The sequence below is a fragment of the Tubulanus polymorphus genome, chromosome 2 (assembly GCF_964204645.1).
Source record: "Tubulanus polymorphus chromosome 2, tnTubPoly1.2, whole genome shotgun sequence".
NCBI classification, from domain to species: Eukaryota; Metazoa; Nemertea; class Palaeonemertea; order Tubulaniformes; family Tubulanidae; genus Tubulanus; species Tubulanus polymorphus.
This window is the reverse complement of record NC_134026.1, coordinates 19,588,498-19,611,770: the sequence shown is the minus strand read 5'-3', so window position 1 is coordinate 19,611,770 and position 23,273 is coordinate 19,588,498. Positions and strand designations below refer to the sequence as shown.

At 38.2% G+C, this 23,273-nt stretch overlaps 1 protein-coding gene across 1 annotated transcript; it reads left to right on the top strand.

Moving 5' to 3' along the window:
* Window positions 1-64: 64 nt before the first annotated feature.
* Window positions 65-9,222, top strand: LOC141899006 (uncharacterized). The gene is made up of 10 exons (XM_074785156.1): window positions 65-322; window positions 1,697-1,895; window positions 2,411-2,554; window positions 2,753-2,911; window positions 3,296-3,346; window positions 3,475-3,651; window positions 4,319-4,384; window positions 5,182-5,255; window positions 8,547-8,765; window positions 9,148-9,222. The coding sequence occupies exons 1-10, from the start codon at window positions 305-307 to the stop codon at window positions 9,187-9,189; spliced, it is 1,149 nt and encodes a 382-aa protein (XP_074641257.1). The 5' UTR covers window positions 65-304; the 3' UTR covers window positions 9,190-9,222.
* Window positions 9,223-23,273: the final 14,051 nt, after the last annotated feature.

Sequence of the window (23,273 nt, the reverse complement as noted above, 5' to 3'; positions counted from 1 at the left end):
GCGACATCTATCATTAGATTGAATTGAATTGAAAAAAAGTTTTCAAAAAGCTGTGTGGGTCGTTCGTATTTAGTAGTGTAGAATCTATAATCTGTAATCTATCCGATATCGGCTGGTGTGATACTACGCTTTCCAAAGCCCGATAAACTTCTCAGTGTCTGTCGATGATCACATTTTCGTTAAACGTTACTTTCTTCGGATTGGTTTGTTCTTGTTGCGTCGGAGGATTGGATGGACAGTTGGAATGCACTGACACTGTGTAATTTAGTCGTAGTCACTGGTACTGGTAGTGTCTGTAGATGAGATGAATACTAAAGACAAAGTGTGTACTATTATTATTTCAATCCGGCTTTCTTTTACTTTCTTAAGGAAGACCTTTGATAATATCGAGGAAAACATTTTAATTACAATTCCGGAAGCTATTCGTACGGATTACTCTGTCTGGAATTATTCGTACGGGACGGGATTGGGTTAGGGTAAGGTGAGGCTGTATCTAGTTAAAACATTCGGCCGACTGTCATGTCAGCGAGCTCGGTGGTCTAGTGGTATGATGGATGCTGTGCTAGTAATTTGTTGGCCCGCATTCGAGTCTCGCTCAATCCGCTCTATTTTTCTCTAACTCTATTCTCTACACTTCCCTTGAATCGCACTCTGTGCGCATGCGAAGCGTTTATCAGCCAATCAGCGTCGACAGTTATTAGTGTTCAGTTCCTAGTTCCGTACGAATAGCCTCCAGAGTAATCCGTACAGGTCCGTACGAGTACCCACAGCGTGTAGTCTGAATACCAGACGTTGTTACGGTCCCCTACAACGTAGTCGTTGTTTGAGGAACAAAGGCTAGATACTAGACTAGTGTATCAATTAAGGTCACCGACCTTCCCTGCCCTGGCACTGTACTGCTGTGCCCTGATTCCTGTCCTGTGTGGTGGGTGACGCAGGATGGATGACACCAGTATCCCTATATATAAAAAGAAAATGTTACGAAGACCCTCGAAGTCGAACCCCACAACACCAAGGACCCTTCTTTATCAGAAGTGCCATTGAGTGGATCCATTTCAGGGAAGATGTTATACCATCTGGATCTGTTGAGGAGTTGTTTCTTAAATGGAGTTAAAAAAAACTCCTCTTCCATTCAATTTAACTTGCTCTCTCTCATTCCGTTGCCCTAGATGCCAAATATTGGCCCTGCAACGTAGCTAACTTGAATTTGAACTTGAATTCTTTTTATGTAGAGAAACTGGTGTCATCCATCAAATTGTGATGCCTACCTGTGCCTAGGTAGAGGCTACAAAAGTAAATGGTGATAGGTATAGTATTTATTGTTAGACAGGTTTTCACTCACCGGCCACCAGTACAGTTAGCAATGTAGCCAATCTGATGCGCGGTTTTTCACTGGCAGATTCGCTCTAGCAAAACAACACATCTGATTGGCTAGATATACAGCTGCTGAGTGGCAACCTGTCCGCCGAAGAAATCTTGGGCCGTTTATAGATCAATGAAGGAAGTGCGGTTTATGTTGGCGTCAGCTTGGGCCTGAGAGAATGAGCTAGTCCCAGCCGATACGATATAGCCCTATTATGAGAAAGATTACCGGTAGTGGTCATCCATAGGCTGTGCCTCCTAATGTAGGCCATAAATCGGGGAAGTCAACCTGGATCGCAGTATTACAGCTTTTTTTCGTCCTAATTCATTTTAGGGACACTGTAACGGCACATATCTAAACCCGTTAACAAATCAACACTGTCAGTCATGTGACAAAGGCTACCGCGTATCGAATCACTGTAAAGAAGACAATCAAAAGTCGACGATCTGCACGCCTTGTATCGAAGGGAAGAGTTTCAGCAATGCTTGTGATGGAGCTACAGGATGTAGACCATGTAGTCCCGGTTGTAGAGGTAAGTAGTATACGGGTACATTTCGTAGGAGCTTCCAAAATGTACCTATTGAGCAAATCGTACATTGAATTCTATATTTTTCAATCCATAGTTTAAAAACCCCCAGATCCAGTTCCGTCATTGTGAGTTAGCGATTGAGTTTAAATGAGTCAATTTTCAATTAGTTACCTCCACGTCCTGAACTCAGTACTATGGAACTGCATTTGAAGGTTACCACGGCTAGACCTGACTGCGATTACTATTTTTCTACTCTTTTGTAAGAGCTCACCTACTCCAAAAATATCGAAATGCTATTGCAATCAGAATTATTTCAAATTCATTTGAAAACTACTACAGTATTTTTTATGTAAAATAAACTCATTTTTTTTGTGAAAACTGCTACTACAGTTACAGATATATCGTAGTTTGGTATGCGTGGCTACCATACTGTATTCACTGACTAAGTGCTATAGGCTGCTTTGCTTTCATTGTGAACTTTTTAAGCAGAAAGAAAGAATTGCTCTTCGTTCCTCCAGGCACGGTGAATACGGGCATAGTCGCCAACTGCACGAGGACTCTAGATGTAGTGTGCGACTGTAAGAAAGGGTCATATATGAATCCACTCGGTTACTGCATCGCCCATAAAAAGTGTGGCATCGGCGAAGGGGTCAAAGTTCTTGGTAAGTTCTAAAGTTCCATATATTCAAGGGGCAGTAATCTTGAGTTTAATGTATCGTTTATGATGTTATGACACTTTTGAACTTAGCCTCGGCATGGAATGACTGCGCTTTATGAATGTTTATTATTATCATTATTAAATCTGTCTTACAACAATGGAACTGAGTTCAGGTTTCGCAGTATGTGAATGTTATTTACAGGTGATAGACGCAAGAATACGCAATGCAAAGAATGTACATTAGGAAGCACATATAGCAATAGATCATCGTCAACTGCCTTCTGTGATAACTGCTCAACATGTTCTCTGTCGGCGATCAAAGAAGCCTGTACCCTGTCTAAAGATGCCGTATGTTTTCCGGGTAAATTCTAGTCTGATAGGCATAAAATGAGCGCACTTCCTTCTTGAAATTTAGTATCAGCCAAGATCTGAATCTAATCAGTTTTCCCTGTTACAAATGTGGACGTACGGTACTCATTCGATGGAAATTCCATCTGTATAATCATCAGAAGCATTCCTGTCAGTCATGAATATGTCATTACAGCAGTGTCCACAAGCCCTAATATTTTGGCTAAGATTTCATTACCAGGTTTTTGATAATCTGGTGAGACCGGCGATATATTAAAATTGAAAATAAAATCAAAATATGACTGAAATCATTTTCGTTTATTAATTCGCTATTAAGTTCAGACGTCAGGTGTCATAATGACCTATATCATAAATATTCATTTGTTGAATGTTTCAGTCACGACCGTCCCACCTACATCACCGACTACCAGACCACTGATAACCAAAGGTATGCTCAATTTCGATTTGCATAATTATTTAATTAAAGATATGAATAACATGGTAGGAATAATGTATTGATGAACACAATTCTGAAATGAAAGTGAAATGTGATGAATTTCTTTTCATTACTTTCAGATCCAAATATGACATTAGGACTGAGTGTTGGAGGACCCATTTCAGTGGGTGTAGTAATCATAATATTTATCTTATTATACATAAAATGTCGCAAAATGTTTGGGGGGAAAAAAGAAAGCGCTCAGTCTACAGATTTGGAAGAACATGTAGTTCCAAAAGATGTACTAACTCCTGAAGGTAAGTCTGTATTAACCTATAAGCACTCAGGGCTCAGTTTTATAGACTCTTATCATCTTTAACCCATACGTTAACTCTACTGAAAATGAATTGAGTTAGTCCCCGTGGTTAAAGTTAATGTTAATCAGTCTATAAAACCGGGCCCAGGAATTTCACTATGTAGTGTCCTTAGAAATTTCATGGAAAAATCAACATTTACCGCTATACAGAATAGCTCATTTCCAGTTGATTTTGATGTACTACAAGTTTGTGTTAGTTTGTTGTAAGCACACCACACTTTCATATGATAAGCCTCTAAGATTTGATGAGATGGGCCAAAGATTTCTGCAAAACAAAGTCACTATTTTCTCTGATTTCCTGCAAAGCAGTCAAAATCGCAGTACCCAAATGGCCCCCTATTTATTTGCCCTAAAAATATTTGGTAGGACTTTGATCTGGCTCTTGGATCCACTCATAAAGTTTCTAGATACTAACTCTTTTGCTACAAATGAATGTGCACATGTGGAAATTTGTCTAACTTGATCGATATCGAAGTTGTATGGTATCGGCTCGGAAAAAGTTTTCAACAAATATCTAGAATGAATAGATCTGAATTATGAGCTGTATTATACAGTCCCGATTGATCTCACTCAAGTGATATTGAACAAGCTGTTTCTTTTTCTTGTAGAGACACAAAGGTTGAAGAGTTATGAGGACACTGAATGTAAACTGAGATTTAGAAAAGGCGTTTGTGGTACGTATCACTTATTCCTGACAAATCTGATGTGCCAACCATTTCCGGTCTAACACGCAATGAAATAACGGAAATTAGTCGTGCAATGAACTACAACTGCCAAAAAATACACGTTGATAGCCGTGACCTGGTCAGTTTGTATACATATATACCCATCGCTTAGTATTACGTTTAACTCCCCTTGGCAATGCCCCATTTGCACCATACCCCGAAAAATTGCAATTTTTGGTATGCACCAAATTAGAGATACCTCTGTAAATCACATTCTGTCTCTCTGTACTGCCAGATGATTATTAGCCAAATCTCTCGGGACGCGACGAGATTTCTCGTCCTGGCAAAATGCGGTACACCTGCTCTGAGTTGTCACTGGCAGTGAATGTTTGAAATCAGGTCCGTTATGAGAAAGTATCATGGTTTCGTGCGTATTGAAAAAAAACGTCTAGCTGTGTTTTTCCTTTCATTCTAATAGAATCTACATTTGTATCGGCTCTGTATGGACTTTGTTTTGTTGGGCGCAAATAATGTCATTTGTGGAAACTCGGTTTTTGGTAATTATTCATGTTGTTGGTTAATGTATCTCTATTCGTTACCTTATATTAGAGCATGACATGAAAATGAGCATATGGGACCAAACAGAGTGCCGGGCTCAATACAAAGTAATATTGCGGCATTTACGTTGTGAGTACTCTTCTAGCGTATGAAAAATGACATTGTAAAATCTATCCTATCCTTAAATTTTTTGAAAGAAATCAAATGAAAGGAATCATATCCTTTGGTGCTCTTTGATTTCCCTTCAGTTAATGAAGCAAGGATAAAAATCCTGGAAGAACAAAGCGGAAATACTCTGGATATTGAAGATGTCCTGGCTAAAGTAAGTATCTACAGTGATACCTTGTTTTACACTATGATATGGAACAGGGCCGTGACCGTGTAATCATTGAAACAGTACAGCATTTTTTTAAGTGTGAGCGCAGCTTACGAGTAAAATCCCACAATAAATGAATTAAATGATAAAATGTTTATTTAAAACATATGAGAAATATTTCGGGTGGTTACTACCACCCTTCTTCAGTCTAAAATGACTTGCCAAATACACAAACAGTATTAGTACATGAGATAGGGCACGAATCGCTGCACATTACGTTATGGGGACTAGAGCACTGACATATCTTGAAAGAAGTTTATTATGGGGGCTGAAACCATTATTGAGGTTGACAGAACGATCGGAATGAGTGGTAATCAAAGCAGATTCAACTATATGTCGTTGTGTATTTGGCAAGTCATTTTAGACTGAAGAAGGGTGGTAGTAACCACCCGAAATATTTCTCATATGTCTTAAATAAACATTTTATCATTTAATTCATTTATTGTGGGATTTTACTCGTATCGTTTTATCACAGATATTTTGATCTGCAATTGATTCATCGTGAGCGCAGCTTGGTGTCCCTGGATGCTTATTTTTATGCCCCCCGGTTCATCTCAAGTTGAACGCTGGCATACAGATTTACCTACGTCTGAATAGGCTGCCACATACTCTTCTTGAGTCCCAGCGGGATATTGCCTTCACTTTTCGTCCGTCCGTCCGTCCATCCGTCCATCTGTAGACAGAGTCAGTAGTTATTTTGAGAAGTTTTGAAGACAATTCAATGCATTGTCTGTATCTTTGGTTCATACATGTATCTAACCCAGACACATCTTCTGCCATGAAAAGTCATTTTTGCCCCGAATGGTTTGCCATTTTTCATTGAAATTTCTGATGGTTATACTTTAAGAAGGGCTCTTTAAACATATCAGACAGATTCTTTGATCAGTCAAGCGGGACACAATTGGCAGCCATCGTAGTGTCATCACTCCTTATTTGTAAATAGAAAAAGGTTTTTTTTTTAGGAAAATATCGACAGGTTTTAACTTATAGTCTTGATATTTGATAAATGTTACCACTGTCATAGGACTCATCTCCTTGCGTGGAATTAGGTTTATCCAGGTTTTGTTCAAATATCAACAGGTTTTGACTTGATAATCTGGATACATGTATTTTATTGTTATTAGCACTCTCATACCTTCGTTTTTCAACCCCTCTAATCGTATCTAAGGCAATATCAATCCATACCGATGACGATTTTGTTGATCGAGCTTACATATTTCGAGTCTCAGGACCTTTGGTCGTCTAGTTTTCAAACTTGCAGGGATGCTAACTGCTCCGTTTTGCCTTAAATCTCTGTAATACCTTAGACTTGCATTGTATGTTGACTCTCAACTCTTTGTCTAACAGTCAGAACTTCGTTTGAGCATAACTTGCAAACCAACCTAACTCGTCTTCACCCTGAGTTCGACTTTTAATTTCCATTCTCCAGCGTCGTCCTATTAAAAAGTTTCTTTCTATTTAACATATTATATTGGTACCTAGGCATATTTTGCTACCACAATCAATTGCAAATTGTAGGTTGACATGTTCTATAATGTAGGTGAGTTTCAGTGTTGTTGGTTTTCAGCCCACTTGGGACTTTAGTCCCAGTGGGCTATTGCGTTCACCTTTTGTCCGTCGTCCTTCTGTCTCCATTCATCCGTTTGTCTGTAGACGGAAACCAGTTATTTTAGGAAGTTTTGGAGACGCTTCAATGTAATGTCTTTGTATTTGGGTTACACATGTATCTACCTAAGACACATCTTCACCCCAAAAACTGGTCTTGTCAGATTCAAGATGACTGACTTGCAGTCATTGTTGTTCGCAGAAATCAGCACTTTTTACACATATTTTAAGTTTTCGAGGGAAATTTTGAAGACGCTTTCATCAATTATCTCGATCGTTCATATGTATTTGTATCCCCCGAGGGCCCATCAGCAGGGGAAAGTTGGGTCGATCAGACTCAAGATGGCCGTCCTGTGACCTTTTTTGTGCACAAAAATGTCTATTTTGGCCTGAATTCTGAGTCCATTTTTCATTGAAATTTGTGCCACTAGGGGGCATCGAATAATACAATAATTTCCTTATTATATTGGTACTTAGGCATATGTTGTTACCACAATCAATTGCAAAATTGTAGCACATGACATGGGCTATGATTGTGGTGAGTTTCAAGGTCACTGGGTTTTGCATATGGTCTCCACAGGGCGTTGAATAGTAGAATTACTTAGTATTTCCTTATTATATTGGTACCTAGGCATGTTTTGTTGCCATAATCAAATGCAAAATTGTAGCACATGACATGTTCTATGATTGTGGTGAGTTTCAAGGTCATTGGGTTTTGCATATGGTCACCAGGGGTGTTGAATATTGTTGAGCATTTGAAACCACTTTCCAAGTGGGCATGGTATCCCTGGACCCCTAGTTGTATATGGTCACCAAGGAGCGATGAACTCTATCTCAGTATTTCCTTATTGTATCGGTGTCTAGGCATAGTTTTTTGCCGCAATCAATTGCAAAGTGGTAGCTCATGACATGTTATTATGATTGTGGTGAGTTTCACAAGGTCACTGGTTTTAGTATATGTTCACCCGGGGGGGGGGGGGGGGGGGGTGCTGAATATTGAAATTGGCAGAGCATTTCAAACCACTTCCCCCAGGTGGACATCCCTAGTTTAAACTTTGTACACATGTTGTCTAATATGATTCTTATAGAAATAAATATGGCCACGATATTTACAAAGCATTTACCACAAACCCATCCTCACTTGCCAGGGTTTGGTTGCCACCTGCCGAGCTCACGCCAACATAAACCCTGGCCGCAAACCCTTCATTAGTCTATGACACTGCCCAAAATTTCTTTGGCGGACAGGCTGCTGCTCTGTGGCTACCAGTCTATACATCTAGCCAATCAGATGCTTTGCACTGATAGTGCGAATCTGCCAGTGAAAAGCAACGCATCTGATTTGCTAAATACATCGACTGGTGGCCGCTGAGCGGCAACCTGTCCTCCCAAGAAATCTTGGGCGGTGTAATAGACCTTTGAAGGGTTTGCAGCCAGGGTTTATGCTGGCGTGATATCCTAGCAAGCGAGGTTGCTACAAACCATGTGACTTAATGTGTGGTGGTGAATTTCAGGCTGGGGCATTCGAGACCTTGCCTCATTCTAGTTACTTTTTACACGTACATATTCTACATTACGAAGGCAGTGTTAATACCGTATCTTAGTAGAAAATGATCTTCAATCATTGCATTTCAGGGATTGAGTGAATATCTCCAGGAACACGGCGATGGCGGACATTGTTATAAAACCATTGGTGAAGCCATATCACAGGGTGTAAGCAAAAAAATGGCGTTAGTGTTTTTCGAAAAAAATTTCTGTCAACCCGAAGATATGTTAGTGCAAGAATATCATTCGCATGACAGTATTGTCAAACGTAATACTACCAATGGTCCCGGTTCTGGTGTTTCCAGCACTGTAAGTACACCTGGTTCTGAAAGACAATTCCTGAATGGCACGATCCCAAAACAAACAACTGTGTAGAACACGTTTAAAGAAGCATTGCGTGTTACAGTAAAACATTCTGGATCATCATTTAGGGCAGTTTGAACTAAAATTGCATCGAATCTTAAGAAAAAATTAGAAGTCGTATTTTCTTTCATGTGCATATTTGTGTGAAAATTGACCCTACAGTACAAGTATTACAGGTATATATTTGTATATAGGACAATTATGATTTCATTGATTACATCGTATGTGTAAAATGCTCCATGAATCTTTAAGGTCTATGCCCCATGTGATTTTTTTTTTTAGTGTAATAATGCTTTTACATTTGTATTACATGCATAAATCACTACAGGCAATTGAGGTAGGTAACTTCATCTACTCCAGGCAGATCTGAGAAATTCCTAAGTGTGTCTTCTCAAACTGGGTGTGTTGTTCTGCTGTATATCCCTGCTTGGCCTATTTCTTAACGCATTAGCACTCAGGAATTTCACCGTGTAGTGTCTATAACTCCTCAGAAAATTCAAGGGAATGCGGTTGGTGCTTAAGGGACACCAAATAGGGATCTTTATCCCGATCCCTCTCTCAAGAAAAAAAGAATTGTCTCATATAGGCTGCCTGTTTTCTGTAGACTGTTAAATAAACTTTTCATTTTAGTGTGTTTGATTCCCAGGTTTACTCTGTGTGAAGGACTTAGTTTAGCCGCTGTTTGCTTAGTTGTTGGCACTCGGGTAAATGTCTATTGTACGTAGATGAGGTTTATCTGAACTCTTTTCTCAATTTGATGTAAACTTTTGTTACTGCGATCGTGTACACCTCTGTCTCCAATGCATGTTCAAATGTTTTCAACGCTTTGTGTGTCATATAGAACTCATTATGTTGAGTCTTAATACTTAATGTGATTTTTGTTTTGATTATATTTTTATCGTTTTCGAAAATTTTTTTATGTATATGTATGTTGTAATTGGCTATGTGATATGATATGTGTGGTCTATCGAAATTGAGCTAACTCAGAAATAGACAATGAACCCTCGATCAGAAAATACTACTGTTATCGGATGGACTGATTCAAAGTTGAAAATAGAGAGGTTAATAGTAGGGTTAAATGATGAAATTGAATTGCGTGTACAGATCATTTTTTTTTGTGTAATCATTATATCGCTTATGCACTAATTAGGACATACTTATGGCTATTCAATTTCTTGTACATAGGTAACCACATATCCATATGTGTCTTTTATATAAACCATAGTGGACCACTCTGCGAGAGTCTAAATCGATCATTTGTGTGAACCTTCCATCAGCGGACATGATTTAATCTTGCATACATTTTTCCCTATTATCAGATAACCATAAGGTGCTGTGTAGAATGAATATTTATTATGATGTAACCGCACAATTTGTGAAAAATTTAATCAGAGGTCAGAGCTCGATGGCTAAAACAGAGTTTGATTTGATGTAAATAATCAGTAATGAAGGTTTACAATCCACGTTAACCCTTTCAGTGCTGACTAATTAATTCCCAAAAGTGTGGTTCATAATTTGAAATTTTTAGAGATTCCACCCCAGTATGTGGTGGAATGACAGGCCTACCACCATAATGCATCGCGGTGTATCATTAGTTAGAATATATCATAATGTTCGTCAGGTGCTGCCATCTTTTAATGTAGATAAAAACTGATTACTTAAAACATCAATACACCGCAATGCAGTTTACTAGCAAATTCCATCACCGATTTATACACCGCACTGCGGTGACGATGCAGTGAAAGGGTTAAACTATAAATATATCAATGTATCACCCCAGAACAGCCAGTATTGCTACAATATGGACAGTAGATTTGGCAATTCAGTAGTTTACTGCAAGCAGCAATATTGAGCAATAAGTATTTTTGTGTGAATAAGGCCATTCATGAGGTACATACATATGCAACCATGCCGAATGAGTTCTTCGGAAAATTGGCCATTTCTCACTATTATATATGAACACCAATGCTTGTCAGGGTGAGTTGAATATCATCGGCGAACGTACTCCATGAATGGCCCGAAGCCAGTATTGAGTGTAATTTGTCTTTGTGATATGAGAAATGATCAAATCAAGATTCCGGCCATTGCTGCCTGTGATTTTATACATGTATTTGTAAGATTTGTAATATAGGATCAAAAGGTTGTTCAACTGAGCCCGGTTTTTTGATACCATGGAAGTGGTATATTTTCAAATTCGTAATGGTGCATAATCATTGCATATATCAGTAATCAAATGCCTTTGAATATGGTTTATTGATTTTATATCTATAAATGTTTCGGCTACATACTCATGAGGGTTTGTAGCTTGATGTCGGGGGTTTTAAAACTGAGTTTTAAGCTCTGTAAATAATTCGCATCGCCGTACTCAATTTTGCTTAAGTCATCGTCGTAGTAGGGACTAGCATTATGTCGACGACCTAACCAAACAATGACTTACAGTACACCTAGTAAATTGATACGAATTGGGACACGAAAAATAGAGTCTTTATAGCCGCGATCACACAAGCATTTTTGGCCCGGAACAACTGTTCACACGGGTGCCAAATGGGCCCGAGCCTGTTTGGCCCGGGCCAATTTTGGCCCGATCAAAAACGTCGGACCAAAAAAATGATTGCGTTTGAATTGCAACTGGCAGCGGGAATGATCCACATCGCTTTGTTTGAGCATTGAATAGAGTGAATGGTTTGCGTGTGAATGCGCTCTCTAATTAGGCATTGGCCAAATTTGGCCCGGGCCAAATCGTCTCCGTGTGATCGCAGCTTATGCGAAAACTTATCCGATGATGACTTAAGTTCAGAGTTGCGACTGTAGTATCATCCATGATGAATGAATAACAACCTAGCACACGCTAGAAGTAAACAAGGTGTACAACAACGCTTGCATGTCACAGAAGCTACCGGGTAGATCCTGAGCATTAATGATCAAAATAACTGATTATGATAAAGACTACGGCTATTTTATCTGTTGCCCAGAAGCAGCCTGAATACATATATATTGCTACTTCATATCATTGCCGATAATGTGATTTTGATACATTTCTACTCCTGAAGTGTTAATGAAAAAAATTTTTGATATCGAAAGGTGTTGAAATCGATTCAGAATCGATTTACACTGGTTGATCTCAACTCCTGCTTTTTCACTTAAAGAAGTATTCGTCCAAGATTTAATGAAATGTGCTCATATCAACATCAATGGGGAGACCTGTGAGACTTGTTCGAGTCCATCAAATATTTTGTGTGCCCTTTTCCATTTTGTCAAGAAATGATACAAGATTCAGCGCATTACAGTGCGCGAGTATGCTCGCTGTGTGCATTTAAGTTCGCTGCCCGCTTCAAATATATTCATACTTCCGGATCTGTCGACAGCGCCGCTTTTACAAATATATTTGTAGCTGATTCTTCTGGTTTATAGTTTAAATAGATACTTGCACTCGGGCTCAAGGGGGTGACACAGTACCTAATTCGGCTGGCAATGCGAACAAACTCGGCTTCATTCTTGATGAATACTCTTTGGTCAATTGACAATTGGGGGCGACACCGTATTATCAAGCCGGCAGCGAACGTGTTAACTCTAAAGGCAGGGAAGCGTATATTGTTTTTGCTCGATCGCGCTGATTTTGCGAAATTTTGGCCCGCGTCTGCGACAACGATTTCGCTCGTAGATTGGTTCATCCGTTTCAACGAAGCCAAATCCAAACTAGTTAGAAATTTCGGACGAATATTTATAAGAATTTTTAAGTATGCCAGCGATCAATTAGCCAGTAAATTCGCTGGTCTGCTCGTTTCTTGCTCAACCATATTTCATTAACGAATCGGAGAAATCGTTCAGAAATCAAGTGATCTCGAATTTACCGGCTGAGTGGCGTAAGTGCTTTATTAAACGTTACTACACGTTACTACTGCCTTTTTACGATTGAGCCTGGCGTGGGTCCAGAAGGGGGTTTCAGGGGTCGTGACCCCCTCCTGCTCAGCTACCTAAACATTTTTTCAATTCGTTATCTTGATCGATGGAATGTAAGTGCTTACTCAAGACAAACCGGGCGGACAGTTCAACTAAACCGGTACCATATCATCTTATGTTCGGCCAAAAAATATGCCGTATAGGCCCCCTATCATTAGATATTTTTTTTGGCAGTTTAACATTAAAATTTTCTATGAAGCCCCTCCTGGAAAAAATCCTGGATCCGTGCTTGCGTAGATATGTTCGCTAAATTTCATTCTCCCTCGCGCGATTGAGTTAAACAATACGCCCTCTGCCTCTAGATTTTGATTTAATTGATCGTATCTTAATTAGAAATCGGTTTCCATGGCATAAAATATATATATATATATATATATATATATATATATATATATATATATATATATATATATTCATCCATGGACGATGTTCGTTTGCCAATTTTGTAATTCTGTGTTCGCAATCAGTGCTGCTTTATATTTATACTTTATATATATATATATACATATATATATATATATATATATATATATATATATATATATATATATATATATATATATATATATATATATATATATATATATATATATATATATATATATATATATATATATATATATATATATATACATGTATTCTAGGATTTCATCGAAAACTCATTTTTCATTTGAAAAAGAAAACACTAGTCATATCCATGTCTTCTTGGCGACGCATCATTGTAACTCCACAATTATTCGCTTTTGCTATGTATCCGGTGTTCATATTTAAATCGTTCGTAATTTATGGCATAATCGGCAGGCTCATTACGTGTCAGTTCGAATCTGCGAAGAGTTTGTCTTTTCCGAATACCAGATTAAAATGTCCGAATACTCTCCATATCGCAGTGTTATCTAGTTAGATTTTCAATAATTTGGCTTGAAAAAATGATACGTTGTTTCGCACTTATACCGAATTTGAAGGTTGACGTGGGCCTATCTACCCTGTACATTTTTTTTTAATGATGATTAAGCTAGCCATAAAACACCCGGCAGCTATAGAAACGAACTGATTACGAATTTTATTGCTGTGATACGAAAGTGACCCGGCCGATACGGAGACGCAAGGTGTCATTTTATTTTAGCCTTAAACTACTACTACTACGGTATCTTTGATGTCAAAATATTCTCATTTTTGTTGAAAACTAATACAATTAGGGTAATCAGGAACTGTAGTCTGCTTCATCAAAATCAAACATTGCCCTTGGCCACTGAAAACCGGTATTTTTGCTTTGATACAGATGTGGCTCAATCAGCATCATCATTTACAACATCCCAGACGGTTTACATAGCGTAATTCTTGTATAGAAAGCCTATCGTTTTGTTTTATACTTTTTTAGTTTTGGAGAAAAAAAGAATCGTCGATCAAACATCTAACGTTCAAAGTATATATTATTCTATTGCCCCGTATAGCTAGTTCGAAGATTTTTTTGCGTCGAAAAATTCATGTGTATCTAGCACATCCTGGGTGAATTTCGGCTTTTGTAGCTACCGTAATCAGGTAGGAACCTCAATTCTCAACTACCTAGAAATCGGTTAATCTGGTCTTCAGCGTACATTTCATCAAACGCGTGCTTGGCCACTCTTGCAGAAAAATAAGTATTTGGTTCGATACTAATGTAGCTCAATTAGCATAATCATTGTAGCAAAGACAGTTTCTGCTATGTTTTTTTTTTTGTATAAAAATATTGCTAGCGTCCGCCATTTTCAACTAGGGTGGGTCGGTCGGAACTACATACATGTGCATAGGTTCGCTATTCGCCGCCTATGGTGCGGTCTAACGGACGTTCAGATTCACTTAGTCCGTAAATAGTTGGATAATCATGATAAACCGAACTTTACCTCGGTGTTTCCTAGCCCTGCCCATTCAGTCCTTTATAGTGTGATCTGAGGCGATACATGTGTTAATTCGATCAGCCGGTATTTTTTCTTAATACTCCAGTCTAAATTATACATGTTTATCTGAGGCAGTACATGTACTATATCACCCAGTATTTGTTTTAATACTCCCGTCTAGATTATACACGTATATCGCAGTGCTACATATCCGCGGAGCTGCCAACAACCGTTCCTGATATTCAGTATTTGTTACCATTTTATCCGGAGAAATACTTATTTGGTTTGGTTGATGTGCAAATGAAAAAAATGTTAAGGTCTTACTGTTGATTACTGATTAATTTTTGAAAATTCTCTTTCATTTTTCAATGCAATGTTACTGAAAAAAATTCAATTTGTTACTGGCGGCCCAGGATATGCATATTATTTGTGCCGATAATGACGTTGAAAGTGTTTTGCTGTTTTGCATATCTGTGATTTACCTTGTTATTTTTGTTAAATTATGTACGTTGTGTAATAGGTGTCATTCTTCAATCTGCTGCCTGGACCTATCGGACATTCGACGCTTATATTCTAAGCTATTTTTCCAATATTTTTGGATCGTCCCGGTTTTACCTATGCCCGGTTTATGTTTAGGATTGTTCCTAATCAGAAATTAACTCGTCATAGATTTGAAAAGAAAAATGGCTAAACACGCACTCCACAACCTAACGAGTCATTGTCCCAAAGCAATGACTCCACACAACAATGGTGAAATGTCCGGGATGGTTTGAGGCTGCAGGTGGTACGAAAGAGCATAGAGGCCGTATGATAATTATCTCAAAATTTCATATGGTCGCAATGCTCTTCCGTAAGATTCATACCTGCATTACATGAACCTATTGTTATTTATTTATTTGAATCTGATCCGTGTGTTATGAAATTCGTCAAATTCGTTTCATGTGGCTTCGTTAAAATGTACTAAAAGTATCGTGCAAATACCATTTGAGAAGCGTTGATGTACGCGCGCGCTCATGTGACTTAAACTGAACATTAGCTCTCAGGAATTTCGGTTTAAAAAAAAACGAAAGATTATAACCAAACCCGGTCCTAACGGGTTATTCATCTTATTATTAAATGAGTGTGAGATTGCAGCATAATCTGTGTCACCAAGTTTGGGAAACTGTTAATGCAAATTCGTGAAAAACATTCCATAGAGTGGACTGCTTTTGAAATCTTGTATCTTCCTTTTCCATTTCCACGATATGCAATTGAACCCTGTGCCAATGCGTGGTTGTATCGAAAATTGTCATACAGGACTCGGTTCCACAGTTGTGAGTTACAGTTAACTCCGAGTAAGAATTAGTTCATTTTCGATGTTTTCGACTCTGCTTCAAACCTTGACTCCGAACTGTGAAACTGGATCCAGTATAACTCGGTTTGATAATTCGGATCGGTTTTATCCGGATTTTCATTTACTTATCGGACTAAAATTCCAGTCGAGTCGCCGCTAGGTTATTTCTATTCAAATGAGAGCGCGTGATTCGGAGATTTCGAGAAATTCGGACGAAGCTTTCCAGTCCCAGGTGATCCGAATTAAGCGAGTTCTACTGCATTGGCTCTTCTTCGTAATTCATAAGATGTGGGAAAAAAGTCAATGCAAATATATATATTATTATGTGATCTTATTTACATCATGCATATATTCTTGAGAAAATAAAATATCGCCGAAACAAATGTGTATCATCAATAATCACGAACGTGTTATTTATTCTGAATTATCCGTAGAAGTGTAGAAGTTGATTTTAACTTAATTTGCGGAGAAGTTCGGGGATATCGTTTTATCCTCGGCTGCATCGAGAGTTGATTCTGGTGGGGTTTTATCTTTCTCGTTTGAAAAGGTTTATTTTTCCAGAAAAAAGAGGAAGGGTAAACTAAAGGGAATAGAAATTTTGAAAAATTCCTATGATAGGCGTTTTAAAATGGAAGGAAAAGGATAAAAATAATTTTATTTCATTTAATAATTATTTAATTGTTGTTATTTTTTCCATATAAAACCTCTCAAGGACTGCAGAACAAAAATAAAAATGGAGCGAAAATTGTGATGATTTTTTTTCAAATGATGGGAGAAATGAAAAAAACCCTACTTTTTTGCAAATCATGAGATAGAAAATTGTGATGAACATAACGTTTACAAGTAACTAGATTGAAAATCAAGATGGACATATTACAATAAAGTTTTCATCGAAATATTTTGATGAAAACACGAAGGACTAAACCTTTTTGTTTACTTGATGATCAAAGCAGAATTCTGGGAAACGGATCCGTACTTCAAGTTATTAAACAAGGCCTTAATGAAGATGTTGGTAGTGTTCTGATGCCCGGTAGTATTTACCAAAGACTGTGTTACTGTGACTAATGCCGAAAAATACATCGACACGTGTGAACAGTTATTTTCCCGTAGATTTCTTGATAGCATACGACCTCAGCTGAGACCATTATCATATTGACGACTAATTTAAATAACGACTTACATTTTAGTACATAAAATTCATTGAATTCGAAACACCCACACGAACTGCGACTCAAACGACACAAGTAATGTGACGACTTATCCCATGAAGACTTAAGGAGTGTTGAAATGAAATTCGACTGTAGTTTTAGTTTTTGTCATTAGATTATATACGTATTTTAAACCGAGCTTGTGATCTGACGCGAAGTCGTATATGAGTATAGCAATATGAATCGAGGTTCAAAAACAAATGTTTTTGTGTTTGCTGTAACATGTTTTTGTGGTACTTTGAAGTATTTCGTTTGTGGCTATAACTCACGGCGAATCCGTGTACATGTACAGATAACAATATTTACGGTCCGGTGTCGGTTAAAAGCCGTGTTTTTGGCACTGATCGCAAGGTGACTCGGCAATAGAAACGAGCCGTCTGGCGATCAGAGTTTAAAACAAAAGCTTACTAATCAATCCGCTGCCTCCTAATAAGAAAATGTCTATCGACGGCATTTATTGCACCGAATGCGGCTTTGACTTGGCTGCATTTCGCAAAGCAAATCATTGAAGAACGTATTATCCTAGTGAGCCTACAATGCTTTTTCACCCTTCGTCAGAATGGTTCGGCTCCGACTGTAAAGACATCGAGATTTCAACGGCTTATATTACCCACAAACAGTAATGTCTCGCCCACACTACATAATAGTCATTACATTCTTCATCCTAGTGTGCAGTTGTCAGGTCTTCAAAAATTGGGCAATCACTTAGCACGCCATCGGTTTACATGAATAAAACGATATTTCGATACCTGCGCCTGCACTGCCCTGTCTCCAACGGAATTAACGATGAGGTTTGAAAAATTAAGTGACGAAACGCGTGCACCACGAGAAGGTCGCCTAACCTGGCTGTCACCAACCGAAAACATCATTATATACACCCCCGGTAAAAACGATTGCAAAAAAAACATTTAATTTTTTGGTAAAAATTTGTACATTTTCTTTATAAGATACACATATTTATATAACAAAGCCTTTATAACATTTCAACATGAACATACTCATATAATATAAAACAAACAATCATATAGGCCGTTTCAGAAAAAATGCTTCCATAGATTCGAGATTATTGATGGCTCCGGAACTTCTGAACAAACGTCCTTCAAGACGATGCATATAAGGGCATGAAATCCACGAATGTAAATGATTGCCCAGTTCAGGCACCAAAGCTAATTGGGAACCAATTGAAAATTCATGATGCCATATAGGGACTTAAGAGGCGGCCAGTTTTATAAAATGGCTCGTTATCTGGTATCTGGTATTCAGTGGAAACGTCACCTTTTCTTCATGATGTGGGTTTTTCTTCAACTGAATTTCAGACAGTCAGTGTCCATGGAAGCCAACGAGGAAGCCATCTTTTCTGGAAAGGTCTATATTTTACATTCATCAATTTTTTAACGCGAGCAAAAGTTAACACAGAGAAGAGAAAGACGCGGATAGGGCTTATTGAGGGTTAATATGCGTATTGAAGAAAAACTTCCGTTTAAAAATCCGAAACAAAGCTTAGATTTTTTTATTTTTAGATTGGTTATGTATTACGGACTGAGACTGGCCTAGGTCCGATTTTGAAGATATACCCAAAGGGGCATTTTTAATAAACGAGCTATAGATACCGAGAAAAACCATCGAAATAAATTGTAGCTGCGATCACACGGAGACGATTTGACCCGGGCCAAATTAGTACGGATCGGGGCTGGCCCGAGTCAAATTAGGCCCGTGCTCTAATTCGAGAGCACGTTCACACGTAAACCACTCACTTGATACTAAAGAACCAGTTGCAATCCAATCGTTTGCCCTGGTTCGACGTATCTGGTCGGGCCAAACAGGCACGGACCCTATTTGGCACCCGCGTGTGAACAGTTGCTCCAAAAAACGCTCGTGTGATCACGGTTTATGTGGAGTTAAGCAAGGGTTAAGCAATTCCGATACCCTTGATTAAGTAAAAGCCCGATCTTAAATCGGTAGAATTGATATTTTTTCCGTATGGATTTGTCATTACGCGTATAGTAGCAATTATGAAAAGAACAAATGGATTAATTTCAAATGGCGATTTGTTGCAACGCATACACGCAAGAAGAAAACGTTTTTTGATTGAATTTTTCCTAAACTAACGGTCTTTAAAAACAAAAGTCGTCCGCCGTAGTTTTCTGAACGTGACTGAACGTGTGAATATGTTCGAATATTTTTCTCGACGAGGTTATGAAAAATGAAGGCAGATTCCTCGGCCTTGACACTCTGCAAACGATTTTCAAAAGCGACATTGATATCCGTATACGTTTACTCGTCGTGAGCCTACAAACTATGCGCATATATCATTCGAAATTTACACCTACAACATTGTTCAACGCGGTGGTTTCAATAATTCTCTTCAGTAATAACTATCACATTTAAAAAACTAGTTATGATAACGCATTCAGTACATGTGTACATATGTATTTTGATATTTACATTTCGTATTATTATCACAATTAATCAGCAACCCCGCAAAATACACAGGATCCAGTTTCACTAGTCGTGAGATTTATGATTTGACTCTGAAGTCAACAGATTGTAAACGAACTCTTATTTTAACTAAAAAAAAATGAAACTGGTTCCCGTGCATAAACGTACTTTGTTTCTCTCATCCTCAGGTGTTCAGCAGAAATCCCGGACTATGCCGAGGCCTATCTATTGCATTGACTTTCGATTAAACTAACGTCAAGTTTCATGAATTTATGAACACTTACCTTAGAATCCGTTCTTTAAACATAATTAAAGATTATTTTCTTAAGTTTCTGGTAGTCTTTGCTGTTGGATATATATTTTGTATTGGGAAACGATACGTTAAAATAATTAGTCCGTCTTAAAAAAAAGATTTGAGTTATCTTGTCCAGGATCGGGGCCATTATGGTACGTTTTATACTTGACTCTCAGTTCCACAGTTCCGAGTTAAGATTCGACTTTTTATCCAGTCAAAAATATTCAACTAATTTCAATACCGGAGTCGAACTTATTAACGACTATGGAACTGGGGTTCCGTATCTCAATCTCGAGTAAATGTTTTCTTCTTTTTAAATCTAACGGATTTTCGAGGGTCAAGCCAATATCAAAATATAGCGGTTAAGGATTTAAACCATATTCGTAACTTTTTACGTAGAGGAGGATTTAACGCCGTGTTCTCACCGGTGTGATAAGCCTATGGCGTAATGGTATCCATACGTCCTCGGACACACGAACAACCCCCATAAAAGACAACGAACCAAAAATAATGAACAATTGATAAATCGCTAGAAACGCATCACAATGAACGGGGGCGTATATATAGATCGGGGGCGACGCACGATTCGATTATTTTAACCAGCCCTCCTGAAAAAATGCAAAATTGCTCACTTAAAAACAATTTCTTATGGATCAACGGTTTAGCTTTTGCGCATACGTAAATTTGTAATTTTAACTTATAGAATTGCTCTTTCTGGAATACTTATATTATAATGGAAATTTACCATTAAAACAGCAATTTCAAATTAATTGAATTATTTTCTTATTATTTACTATAAATCTTTTGATGTATTTCAAGTATCGCCACTTACTTGTTTGCCTCGAGTGTCGCATTTCCAAATCTAATAATCCAATCGTTGTCGGACTGGCATATTATGGAGTCTGACTTTTCCATTTTTCGATCCCATGGCGCGACGGAAGCTTTACCGCGTGGAAAGCAAAACGGCCAATAAACGGGTAGGTACCGCGCGGTAAGATAACCGCTATCGCGTAGTATCATTTTCGTTGATACGATCATCTTGAGGAATGGCAGAGGAAAGGTGATAATTATTGAGAACACGATGGCGCATATCAAGGATACTTCGTATTACGGACTCTCTTGTTACAGTCTCGTAATGCGAAACACGCACAAAAATATCGAGCACACGCGGGAAGCCAAAGAACTATTCACGACGTTGAACAGCTGAATCTGCCAAACGGAATGGGAAGCGCGTACAACACGTTGATTATCTCCGAATTCGTTATCTCCCTACGCACCAATTTACCCCCGGCGTGTCCGCGTGAACATTACTAACGAAAAGACCGACTGATGTGTTCGAATCGCCCTAGAGCACCACCGGGAAGGATGCGGCACTGGGTATCCGTCTGTTTGATGATACCATAAAAGCACGATGAACGCAGGGACACGATGAACGCAGGGACGCAGTATATAGCACCGCACGACTCGAGAGAAAGCATTCAGCAATTTTGCCCTGGCACCGGCGTGCATCCCTAGCTCTTTGAAAGAGCTACTATCGGGTCATCTTGCGCAAGATGTACACACCTATATCATGTAACCGATCTTTCAAAGACAAACTCACATGGTAATTCACCACAAAACAAGGAACTACACATGTGCTACTGAACATAATCAGGACTGACAATTAACAAATATCTACGGAATCGTTCTACTCTAGCTAATCGACACAAATAAAATCACCTTCGTGAAATCAACATAAGATGCATAATTGATGCTAGAAGAATGGCCCAAAGTACTCCGTATCTTAGAAATCGTAAATGTTTCAACGAGTTTAAACGACCAAGGAAATAAAAAACTTTCCAAAGAAGACGTCAAATTCGCAGACGTCAGCGGTTCCCGAGTTAGCGAGATATCGGAGCGGAGTCTATGGTCCGTAGAATTTCGACCATCCTTCTATATAAACATCATTACAATTATAACGTATATGATATCGAATAATGCACACGCCACAAACCAATGAAATAAAGGACACTAATATCAAAAACACTACGAAATCACAGCACAAAATACATAATTTGACTTAAATAAGTTGAAAGCTAAATTATTTTTCTGGCTTACATTGTTTGGCTTGAGGAGAGGTAATTTGATTTTATCATTATTCAAAAACATCATCATTATAAAGGCTTACTAGTAAAATCGTTGTAGTGGAAGGTTCTTGATTCTACGCAAAAATGTCGTACTTGCTTATCAACACAACATTATCACAGATTATCGACTAATTCAACAATTGCATATAACGTATTGATGTGATGAAATCTTCCAACATCCATTGATGAATAAAAGAAAAAATCTTCATAATATCGATTACAAAAGTAGCGTGAAAAATCATAACGAAATTGCATACGCGCAAATCAAAACTTTGAAAAAAAACTCTGGTTGAATGACCAAACGACGTCGATTACGTCGACTATTCGTTTTGTGTTTATAGTACTCTTTGAAGGTATACAGTTATAGGACCCGTATAAACGAAACAGAGGCAATGGGGATTACAATACACAACGAAAGGCGAAACAGCGAAGTCCAGGTTATGAGGCTACCAATTGCCAGTCGACATAATGTTACTAACAATCTCACCGCACAGGCAGGCGATCCTGTCCTCTCCCAAAATAATCACATATTACGGATACATACTATTTCAGATAGTTCAAGGGTCGGTTGCTCAAAAGTTGGTTAAAGATAACCGGCGCATAAATAGTAACAACGAATGTCTAATTGTCACTATATCCACTGGATAACTCTACCCAACTGGCAACTGGCCCCACATTTTCTGCGAATATATCACGAAGAAAAGCAAACCCAGTCATAAAATCTGGGACGCAGTTTGTCAAAACGTCACGATTCATATACGAAACGCGTGGTATATATATATATATATATATTATACACATAGGTCATTATGCAAAGATATTACTTAATTAACTATACAGACATTACCATATATTGTACCGTTTTGTCATGTAAGGCTCGTACTAACAAACGATTTCGCATAAAACATACATGTATTTATCATATAAGGAAGGCTATAGTGAAAGACGTCTCGGCGCTTTCGAATCTTCTACTATTTTGTACACAACGATTTTGAGCAAATTTAAAATTCGAAAATCAATTATGCAAAACGTTTACACGTCACATCATTATAAATGCGTCTGCATCATTATTCGTGTGGTAAGAGAACGCCGAAAAAGAACTGGTCGGAATGAGAGATCACAAACAGTAATATGAATGTAGTTTTTCCATTCGAATTTAAAAAAAAAGGTTCAACGGGAACGTGAATATAGTAAGAACGCAATTTGTCTTGCAAGTTCG